Raw genomic sequence first — 12,326 nt, 5'->3', positions numbered from 1 at the left:
CTCCCGATCAATCGGGAGGAGCGGCTTGGAGAAGCCGCTTTGCCAATGTCGGATTAGCTAGAGCCGACTCATCTCCAGGCACTATAAAGTTGAAGTGGATCGTGTGGCTCTCCGACGCTGCGTCTTTCATCGAAATCATCGGAGCTTTTCCTCGATCTTCTATCGGCAGCCCCACATTCGAAAGTGAGGGGAAGCTTGAACTTGACTACGCCAAAGAAACTCCTACTGAAGGACTAACCGACGTAGCTACAGATTGCTCAGGTTCGGTCGCAGCCTCTACCTCAGCCTGAACTTCTTTGGTTGGTGGAGCTACTAACGTTGCTGCAGCAGCTCCTTCTCTCGTTGCCTCTTCTTCTAACAGCACAATGAGAAGCACTGTCGGGGCTGACAGCATCAGGACCAGCTAAGAAATCGATGCAGATGGCACATCAGGTTCTCCAGCCAGCATTGAAGCAGCAACTGGAGCTTGCATTGAAGCAGCAGCTCGACCTGACATTGAAGTAGCAGCTCGACTCTTCTTGGATGGTCGGGAAGAACCAGCTTCAGACACTGTCCTCTTCTTCACAGTGTGTTGATGAATATCGGTGCTCGACACTCGCACCCTCGATTGCATGGCTGCAATCAGTACAAAAGTCAGTACAATCCAAAAACAAACAAAAGAAGAATAAAGTCAGAAGTAACTGACTATACTATACCTAAGTTAGTGACTGAACTGAGGCCGACATCATAGAGAGCCTGTTCAGTCAAAAGCTCCCTAGGCGGTGGGACCGCCATATCCTTCAGCCGATGAAAATTTTTTCGATCACTGACCTCCACCCGACTGTTATCATTGGGGCCGGTTCTTGGATCGCCCCAGCGAGAAGGAAAGCCCCAAGGAAGAGAGGAAGAAGTAAAAAAGAACTGGTTCTTTCATTCATGAATGGACGATGGAAGGCCGGTAATGAAAGAAAGACCTTTTTGAGAGTTGAAGAATCACCAATCCTTGGCCTTTGGATGAGGTCGGAGGACAAAAAAAATATGAAAAAGAAAAGGATGAGGTTCGGTTGGCAGTAACCGACACAACAGAGAAAAATTGATTATTAGCCAGATCGAATTTAGTGCCAGCTGGACAGAATAAAGACCATAAAGTCCAAAATATTCTGGACGAACTCTGAAATCAAAAATCGAAGATCCATCCAAAGATCTTCGATATAAAAGGCCACCTGATCCGAAGGAGGGACGTTCTCCTGACTATCGGCACCAGGGGCGAAGAGCTAAAATTACTTCAAGATGCGATACTGCTCTCGGAGCTAATCGACGTTCGGTTTCAAAAGTGAAGAAGCCTCCACTTTTGAATCCGATGGGGAGTCATCAGCCAGATTCTCCGACCAACCATCCTGGGAGGAGGAACCCCTAGCCATTAGAGAAAAGAAAACTAAAGAAGGACGACTCAAAAAGATAGAGACTTAACCTGAAACTCAAAGTAAAAGATAAGGAAAAAAAATCTTCAGATGCTGCGATGATTCTCTGATAGGGCTTCCACAGCAAAGAAGATAAATAAAAAGTAAAAAGTTGACTGAAAACGACCCTATATATATAGGATCCCTCAACGACTAGAATCGAAGCACCCAAATCAACATCTCACCAGATGTTGACACATGGTGACATCCGAGTCGACCATTGATTGGATGGTTTGACGCACCTACTCCAAATCGAGCCACATCATCACTATCCATGTAAACAGTTCCGATCCAATGACATTCGAACATGTATCAAAGATCTACTTGTCAGAATCATATCATCCGGCACCGAATCATCTTTCCGAAATAATGTCTGACACTGACATCCGATACCAAATCGTTCTATTAATATGACAGTCTAATGATGGTTCTGTACTCATCGAAATGACAAAATAGTTGATGCTCATATCTCAAAAAAACTAGCAGCCAAATTGGGGTTCGATATGACACAAAATGACTCCTTTTATCCAACGTGACAGAACCACGTGGTGACACACGGTGAGTCACCTTGGACTTGAGAGTGGGGGGCAACTGTTAGGATAAGTCAATCGATCCCCGACTCAACAAATACTGACCGATCGAACATACAACTCCAACTATTCTTCGGCTGACTGGACAAATCACACCGACTCATTGTCGGTAGACCGACTGACATTCAGATACTACCGATCAACAGCAGACAACTTGAATAACCTTCGATCCAAGACCGTCGGCACATCAAAACTACTAGCCGATGGTTCGCTCGGACCTTCTACCGATGTATCGATACTACCGACGTATAGTCAGCCAATCTGTTCCATATACTACAACCGCTATGAACGGTTATTGACTATGTGTAACGGCAATTAGTGAAAATTAACAACCCACTAACTCCATAATTATGGTCCGATAATTTAGCGCCATAAAAAGTAGGATCACGTGTTCGACGGTTACATCAGAATCATCTATAAGAGGAAGATAAGTGAACAGCACTAGTAAGATACTTTGGAGCTAGAGCTCTGCTACTCTTGACATTCAGAAATCTACTGTTCATCAATTCCTTCTCTAACTTAAGCATCAGAGGGTCTCCGTCGGACACAACTCCGGTCTGAGAGGATGTTGTTTTATAGGTGCTTATCACCGACGACAGGCGATAGAGAATTGACCGCAACACCATCAAATATATCCCTATCACTTTATCGGAGGTTTATCTTTAGCTAGAGCCAAAATAATCTAAAATATATAAAATAAATTTTGATGCATGTTAGTATGAGCCACATCTAGATGGATTTAATCGAATAAATTCAAACATATACTAGATTCATCATTTATGGCCCTATCAAATTCACCTTTATTTTATTCAGTGACAGGGGCCTCCATTTTCGTTTTTTTTGAATCCTTCTCTAAAATTTTGTTGTTTAAACATGCTACTCATACATTCCTCTGTTAGCACACAAGCTTGGTCTTTTTTTTTTTTGATGGAATTCGGAGGTTGGGAGAGAACCAGCCACCTCAACTTTATTGAAAGGAGACTTACAAGAGGTAGAATGCTGCTAATACGGTAAGATGTTGAAGCAGACAATTTAAACGGAGTCAAAACAGAGGCCACAAAGAAAACATAGCGTCCGTGAGACAGAACTCGCATAACTGCGAGCCACAGTGTCAGTGATGCAGAGAATATAAAGGCATGCATTTGAACACAAGAAAGGCATAAGCTAGCATTATTCAACAGTATTATGTTTGGCCATCACTTTTGTTTCTCCAACTTAATCTTCAAAAGTTGATGTTATAATGGTAAATGTTACAGGCTTGGAAAATTGTAAGTGGAGGTTGAACTATAAAACAAGTTATTACTTCTTACTCTTGTGAATGCCAAACAAGTGGATGTCTATATTTCAATTTTGATGTTTTTATTCAGGTTTCGCATGTTACTAGCGATGGACCCATGTTTCACGGTGGATATGCATGGAATATAGGAAAAATACTTCCGACATTGCTCATTTTTTTATGTCGACTAAAAAGCACATATAATATTATTTTATTTTAAGAACTTATATAATTGCCGGTCTTTATCGACATAAATATTAATTCTTGTCAGATATTGTTTTCCTACTCGAACTAAAAAAAATTGAAAGTAAATATTATATTAATATGCTACAAACTTATTGACATATTATAGAATCAAAGAGTTGCTACAATGAAAAAGAAGAATATTTCGACAAAATTGCATTACCTAATACACAGCCTTTTCGTTGGAGGTATTGTAGCCAATTTCTTGTATAGGTGACAAAGAAGTATTTTTCTTTATATAAATAATAAGTAGAGAATTAAATATCCTTAACAAAAATACTACTAAATTTTGTCGAGCGATACTTTTGGAGTGGCTTACTCAAAAAGTTTTGATGCACAAACCAATAGAGCAACCACTTCCTTTTTCTTGCAAAAAAAATAAATTTCCCTAAAAAAACCATCAAATTGCATATAAAATTATTCATGACATTAATTTGGGAAATGAACATAAATGTATGTGTGTGTGTGTGTGTGTTTGTGTGTATGTGAGGAATCATTTTTAAGCACATATTATTAATTTTAAATTTGAAATTACATTAAATTATTGGAAATAATTCTAACAATTCTAATTCCAAAAAAAATCTAAAATTTTTTCTTTTTAAAACATAATGGAAAAAAGCCTACCTATTTACTCATTTTTTTATGTGAGCACCTATATAAAAAATGTCTACATTTTTGCTATGCAAACATACCTATAATTTTTCTATACACCTTATTATCCATAGAAAAATTTATGCGAATGTCAAATAAAATAAGATGGCTGCATTATATGCATATGGGCCATATTATTTTTTGTGCATTGCAACAATCCCAAATATTATAGGACAAATATCGCAATTGATATTGTTCGCTAGCGATCACCTTCTTAAATACCCTAACTACCACCCCCTATTTGTTCCCTTCTCCAATCTCTGTTCACTCCCCTGATTCTCTGATTCCTCCTCACCTCCCTGGTTCTCTAATCCCTCTTCATCCCATCACTATTATTCCCTTCTATGTCTGCATAGGCAGGCATAAATCTGATATAGTCGGTGGTGGATCCATGTCTTCATCCCTCTTTCACCCTTCTAATCTCTCATTCACTTTTCTTATGACATTCATCCCCTCTGCTTGTCCAGTCCTTTCCCTTCTCCCCTTTGATAATGGTGATAATGGATCCAAAGCATGATTCTTCCCATTCTCAACTTTGATTATGATTTTCTCCATCCATGGTGGCAAAATTCATCGATGAGGGGTACTATCTATGGACCTTGTTTCCTCATCTCAAATATGTAAGCTTCTTACCTTTTTTATTTTTTTCTTTCTTTCATCTACTTCCTCTTCCCTTCTAATTTTTTTCTTTCTTTCTCATTTCCTTGTTTTATCCTTCAGCCCTATTCTCCCCATATTTGTCGGCAAGAGGTATAGGTCATGGATCTCATTTCCTCACCACCTATAGGTAAGGTTCTTACCTTTTTTTCTCAATCTTTTCCCCTTTATATGCTTCCTCTTTTCTTCCACTTCTCCAACAACTCCACATCTCTAATCTTAACCCCTAGCCCTAACCAAGAACCATAATCCTAACCCCATTTTATCCCTAACCCTAGCCCGAGCCTTAACCCTAACCCTAGTGCTAAACCTAACCCTAACCCTAATCCTAACCCTATCCTGAAATTTAAGTCTCACCTAACCATAATGCTAACCCTAAGTCTACCCCTCTAGTTGTGACCGGTAAGCTCATGGCTGACCCATTAACCTGGTAGCTCAGAACCCAATAACCATCCTTCAACCCATTAGCCTGCTACTCGATAATCGAATGGGTCAACCCTCTAATTGATTATCCGGTATCCTAATTTGTTAATCTATCATCCAAACTCGACAAACAAATCCCTTTATCCATTAACCCAAACCCATTAAGAAAAAAAAAATTTGATGCATGAACTTGCTAGTCCAAAAACCTGGTAGCACAACCTATTAACCCACTAACCTAAATCTGATTTCTTTTTTTTTTCTTCCTCTCCTCTCTCTCATCAACAAAGTTCCTATGTTTCCCTTCCTAAACGACTAGAAAAACTATTGCATCTAAAATAGCAGCCTTCCAAATCTTTCTCTTAAATGATGTTTGCTTATGAGATTGGAAGGCTACCACATTGCAAATACCAACCTCCCACACATCCCATGAGAAAAAAATATTTTTTTCTCATATGATATATTAAAGAATTGGAAAACCCTTGCATTCCAGATAGCAACCTCCTGAAAAACTCATAATTTTCTCATCCCCTCCATCTCCATAGTGGATGGCTATTGCATTTGCAGCAATAATTGTCCCTTTTTTTTTTCTTTTCATGACTACCCTCCTGACCTACTCTATCTTCAAGTATGAGTGGAGGGTACTGCATCTACAGCAGCAATCTTCCCAACTCTCTCTCGGATAATATTTTTATCTCTATAAAGTGATGAATGAACTATTCTAATCCCACTATTTTTTTCCTCATCAACTATCCCCTAATCCACTCTAATTGAAATAATAATAATAATAATAATAATAATAATAATAATAATACTAAATGGTTATTACATCTACAGCAGCAACCCTCTTAAATCTCTCCCAAATGATATTTTACTGCTATAAACTAATAGCAGAATAAAAAATTAAAATTAAAATTATTATAGCAAAAAAAAATTCTAAACCTACCCCTTTCAGTAAACTCCGTAAATCTCACTATTTTTTTTAATCTACTAAGCCTCCCTACATATATGGAGAATGACCGGACATGACCAACCATTTTCCTCCCATCCATTCCTTTTTTTTTTTTTTTTTTTTTTATCCAAATCAACTCAGAAACTTCTTTTCCCCTACATTTTAAATTCCGTCATTCCTCATCCTGCTGGTCTCACCGAACCCGTAATTCTTTTCTCACATAAATGGTAGTCTTCCCCTAAAAAAAGAGGTAAGAGAAAGCTCTGTCCTATCCACTCCCAAAACTGCATGGCCATTTTCCTTCCCTTCTTCTCCATCCACATGTGGCACAACCTGACAACGTTTCACAACAGCATGCTGATGTGGACGGGACAGCAAATGACGTGGCGCATTGATATAAGAATATGGACCGCTGGCTAAAATAGTGTTGCGGTGTATGTTTGGAAGCCCGAGGTCTTCGACACTATATCTTTTAGCCCAATTGACGCAACATGACCCAAGTCACCATACACATTTTGACCCTGCATAAATTAAATAAAGCCTGATGTAACATAATCCATCGGTACATACACTACATTAATGAGAAGAAAGAAATCGGAAGTTCACTTCCTTCTACAGTTGTCAACACGCCATCCTTTAAGATGGCGACACGTGGCTTCATAACTTGGCAACACATGTCACCATCCGTTCATTGTGCATATTGGATCACTTAGTTCGTATCAAGATATTAACCATGCTATAAATTGAGAGAACATAACATGATATATATAGTTGGCTTGATTATTGAAGCATGATATGTGAGTCATTTACTCACAAAGCTTCGAACCAAACTGATTATCAAATTACTTGTTTATTGTAAGAGAAGCAAGCTGTTCATTTTCTTGCAAAACTATTCTACATTCTCCTCCTAATATAAATCAAAATAACGACATCATTATTGTCTAGCCTTGCTAATGTTTTTGCATGCAGGACCTAGAAGGGCAATGATCCAATTATGGTATGGGTACCTAACCTTGAGACTTGAACCCATGTCGTCGTGCTTCCCAACAACCCAAGCCTTTTACCATGAGAGCAAGTAATAGTGCCTAATTTGTAAAATCCACATCTATAGATAATAAATTCATGAACTTTCAAAGAGTTGAAAGAAAACCAACCAAAGAATTATGTGAATGGTAATCTTATTAATGACGGGACTCCTTAAACAAAATCAAACAAGCTCCAGATTTGGAAGCAACAGCCTATCTAAGTAGTTATCTTCTTCTGCATTCTTGTCCAAGCTTATCGGATCTCTCTAACATACCTTAACAAAGGTTTCTATATAAATGAATCTAAAAACGTTTCGCTAACAAATTGTTGACTGGTTCTTTGCTTTGCTTTGCTCTTTATATGAACATGCAAAAAAAAAGAATAATATAAAAATAAAATAGAAAGTAATAAAAATAGCTCTGAATCAAGAAGGCACATGTGCATAGAGAGAAAATAAACTTCGTTTTTCATAAATATCAATTTCCTTGATTGATGTTGCTCATATTTTACGACCAAGCACTTACTCAGATGGTATCATCTCTTGCCATTTAAGCAAAAGGTTGAAGAGGTTGATTCAATTCAGGCTTCAGCCTAAATGCAGTGAAGTACGGGCTCGGGTAGGGTTATCATGCCAAATTTGCAAGTCTTGCGGATTGCAGAGATGATTATGAATTTGAGATCACCTGGACAGGTCTATGCAAGGTTACACGACTAAGCCATGCAAGATACCAGACCACGTACGATGCAAACAGATCACGATATAATTACTTGAAATACAGTGTTCCAAGCTCTCTTTTCCCCAAATGGAACCACCATTTACCAGCCAGATTTAATTCTAAGATGACTGAAATGCTAAGAAGTTGGAGCAGATTAATTGATTCTCCTAGTACAATAGCCAAAAAACCAACAGCAACCAAAAAAAAAAACACATCAATACCACATTCACAAGTTTGAAGCAATATACCATCTCTGGTGCCAAACATGTAAGTTAGAATTACATTTTGCAAGTATGCCAGCAAGAAAAGGAAAACATTAGCAGACTTACGAATGGTCGCGTAAGAAAAATAATACATATCTCCAAAACCAATGCCCTTGACATCACCTCGGAATTAATTGGCCTGAACTCCTAGAACAGATCCTCCATTCAAATGACAAACTGCAACAATGCAGCTTCCACAAACATACAGCTTCCAACTTCAAGAGAACAGGAATGCAAGAACCATTCCAGACACAAAGACAACTGGAAAGGTGAGGCTCCGATTCACACGGCCAGCATTTGCATTGTCATCTTGTGACTTTGAAGAGCTAGGAGGGCATGCAAGCCCTTGTTTGCCTCCTTTGCACTCACCGGCAAACAGGCCTGGGGGGTATTTGCCATAGAGATTAATGTAACTGAACATGATTGATGCACAATCATTGGAGACATCGTTCAGTTCATCAGCATAAGGGCATGCAAATTCAGTTAAAGCAGAACAACAAAGCTTAGCAGAATACTGAGGCCCCTTGCACTTGCTCGTGATGATTGTGTAATTCAAGAACTCAAAGCTCACAGGGCAACCTGACAGGGGTGCCAAAGACATCAATTAGATATACCATTAGTAATAAAGCTAAGTGATCCACCACAGAATAAGATTCCACATTTGATGCTGATTTTTGAGGATAGAGATTAAACATCTCCCTTTCGTAATGTTCATCGGTAAAGTTTGCAATCTCAATACCAGATTCTATACCAGTAAAATCCTATTATAGCGTTTACAGTATGATAGTGTCAATACAGGATGGTACAACATATCGGTATGGTATGGTACATCCGTACCAGACGATATGGGGTGGGACAGCAAACCATGTTCATCAGTATTTTTGGTGATAATTATAGTATCTTTGGAATTTCAACCATTATCACATCAGAAAATGATCTTCTAACAAGATTAGCAATGTTCTTCTAATAGGCTCTGTGACAATAGTGCTGCAAAATTATACTTATAAATCGTGAAAAATGCTACCTATTTTGCTATTGTCATATAGCTTTTTGGATTTGCTGCTCTATCAGAATTTGTATTTGAGGGAGTCACATCTCTGCAAGAGTTACAAAGCTTAACATAGACTTTCTTTTTCAGAGCTTATTTGATTGCATTATCCCAGTACCATTGCATAACTGCGGTGTATCCTCACTGATGTCACTGAAATTGCAGAATCATGCCTGCAAATGGTGAGCCTCACCAGCACATTTAGTTATCGTCATGAAACAAAATATTGGCTGAGTGCATTTCTACTACAAATATCTGTTGTTACATATGTTTTCTTGCATATTTATTGATGCATAAGCATAGGAAACTATTTGGTACCAAAATGATTCCTTTGGAGTGAACTTTCAAGAGAATGGATAAGTTTTTTTCAAAGAACTCTTGAATTGTCAAGGTTTGGCTATTAATTGATCGAGTTTGCAGCAAACAGTGGTTGACAGTGCTTTAGCAATTGATTGTGATGCTTATCAGCACATAAACATTGTCAGGTTCATGAGTACCCCCACCCCCACCTCTGAAAAAAAAGGAAATAAAGGACCTTCTGTTTCCCTGTTAACAAGTGCTTCTTATAAAATCCACTCTCACGATCCATTATGATTTGGGTGTCATAGGTTCAAAACACGAAAATAGCCTTTCTGCACATAGGGTAATGCTGTGTCCATCTGACCTACCGCATACCCTACAATCACTGGAGCCTTGTACATTACACCATCCTTTCATATTTCTCAAAATTGAGAGATTGGACATTCACATCATGTTGGTACCAGCTCAAGATGCATATATGAAAAAAAATCAAAGCACATGTATCCATGGACAAGATAAAGCCAGCTGGATAATTAGATTTCATCATATATTAACCAGTTGTTGGGGGTTTTACATATTCTGATCTCACTATGTACATGTATCCAATCAACCATGTTCAGTAAAAGAAGACATGGTGAAGTATCTATTTAGTGATTCAGCAAAACCCAAAAATAAGCCACTTCCAGTGGCTTTTCACATGGTATCTCAAGAATCTGCCATCTCTCATGGCTCACCTGTCAATTAGGCAATATGCTGAATTAAGTCCAAGGTTCAAAAGGAACCATCGTGATACTCAATCTCAAACCTCGGTGATCCAGTAAACTATTCTAGGTATCAATTACCTGCTACAACTTTAGAAACAAAATTGCCAAACCAATCGAGAACCATGAACTCCCTACTCCCTTCCCTTGTGGGCACTCCCTACTCCCTTCCCATGCACTCACTTCCTATGCCATCTCTCATGGCTCACCTGTCAATTAGGCAATATGCTGAATTAAGTCCAAGGTTCAAAAGGAACCATCATGATACTCAATCTCAAACCTTGGTGATCCAGTAAACTATTCCAGGTATCAATTACCTGCTACAACTTTAGAAACAAAATTGCAAAACAAATCGAGAACCATGCACTCACTAACTCCCTTCCCTTGTAGGCACTTCCTATGCCACTTTAAAAGCTAAGATACAATAGACTGCTAAGTTGTGATGTTAAACCCCCTTTAAATTGTGCATCCACTCCCTCCTTCACTTCCATTCCATGTGTCATCTGAAACTGTGAGTGACATGCAGTCACCAGTAAACTATGTCTTTTAATCATGTCATGAAACCGCGAACCCATTTTCTCACATGAAATCAAATGCTCCAAATACATTTTGTAGTTCGTTAGTTCTCCACGTCATGTTTAGTTTGCAGGTAAGATCCTCCGATCTTTTGAATTTAATTCTGCCACTCAATGGTAGCTAATACTATTTTCGACATTAGAACTCCACCAGCATAAGAAATTGCACCTTTCTTTCCAACAATTTTCTCATTTCACTCTAATATTTATCCAAAAGCCAACTTAGAGTACTTCGTAGATAGATATAAGAAAAGTTCTTTTACTGAAAAAAAGAAAACAAAACAAAAAAAAAAAAAAATGCTCATCCCTTTAAAGCAAGATTCTGAGTTCAAATTACCTGATTCCAGCCCAAATTCCAATTTTGATCCCATAAATCAGCAAAATATAAGTAAAAAAACATAATCTTGAATCAGATCATAGACCAATAGGAGAAGATCTTACTCTTTTTCGCCTGCAGCAATCTCCGACCCGTAGATCCATGATACTGGAACACATCATCTATCATAGCAACAAAAAGCAAAAAAATCAGCTCACAAACTCAAAAAAAAAAAAAGGAGAAAAACCTCAAAAGTTTGAAATTAAACGGATCGATACCTGAGACGAAGGTAGAAGCAGCTGCCAATCCCACCGAAAACACGAACAGAGCCGCCCTCAAGGAGACGCTTCGACTCAATTCCATCTCCAGCCCAAAAAATGAAATCTTTCAAGGGTTTTCCGCCTCCTCCGATCTCTGGAATCCAAGGAAGAAGAGGGACGGGAGAGAGAAATGGTAGTGAGGAGGATGACTGCGGCGAAGAAGGCGGCGAAGCGAGGAAGGCACGAACACCCGCAGTCGCGACCAAATCAGGCCGAAATACCCTCCCTCCCACTCGCCTCTGCCGGAGCTGGCAAATGAACGGAGATTAATATTATTTATTGGACATGTGAGTTCCCTAAAAGAAAAAAAAGAGGAACGCGGTTTCGATCGAGGACGAAGGTGACGGTGCGATCATGGCCGTTGGATTTTAATTATCGTGCACTTGGCGAAGTGGACGCGCACAGAGAGAGGATTCTATCGGTCTCGTGATGGATGATACCTGGCTACAGCCGTGTAATCTAACGTAATCCACCTACATTTTTCTTCGCCTCTTCGTGTTATCAACGGTTGTGGATGTGACAGCTGGAATGCATGAACGCCAGCCATCGGATTCGTGTGGTGGGCCCATATTGAGCTGGATCTGGTTGGAGCGGAGTTGGTACAGAATCTCTGTTGTGTCTCGTTCATAGTTTTACCGAGTAAAAGAAAGATTCCTGCTGCAGGAAATTTAACAGACCTTCTGCATCAACTTAATATAGATTCGATGATGAACTTACCGACAATTATTGACCATTATACTCTCGCTAAATAAGTTTTGAGAGCCGCCCTTTTT

The 12,326-nt window shown here is 38.9% G+C and overlaps 1 protein-coding gene across 1 annotated transcript; it reads right to left on the bottom strand.

The window, feature by feature from the left end:
• Nucleotides 1–8,203: 8,203 nt before the first annotated feature.
• On the bottom strand, nt 8,204–11,820 carry LOC105039007 (GPI-anchored protein LLG1). The gene is made up of 3 exons (XM_010914970.4): nt 11,512–11,820; nt 11,359–11,415; nt 8,204–8,812 (listed from the first exon to the last, which is right to left on the bottom strand). Exons 1-3 carry the CDS (start codon nt 11,594–11,596, stop codon nt 8,451–8,453), a joined length of 504 nt encoding a protein of 167 aa, XP_010913272.1. The 5' UTR covers nt 11,597–11,820; the 3' UTR covers nt 8,204–8,450.
• Nucleotides 11,821–12,326: the final 506 nt, after the last annotated feature.

Source organism: Elaeis guineensis, chromosome 1 (genome assembly GCF_000442705.2).
Source record: "Elaeis guineensis isolate ETL-2024a chromosome 1, EG11, whole genome shotgun sequence".
Taxonomy (NCBI): domain Eukaryota; kingdom Viridiplantae; phylum Streptophyta; class Magnoliopsida; order Arecales; family Arecaceae; genus Elaeis; species Elaeis guineensis.
Note: the sequence above shows the minus strand (reverse complement) of the source record. Positions and strands in the feature narration are given on the sequence as shown.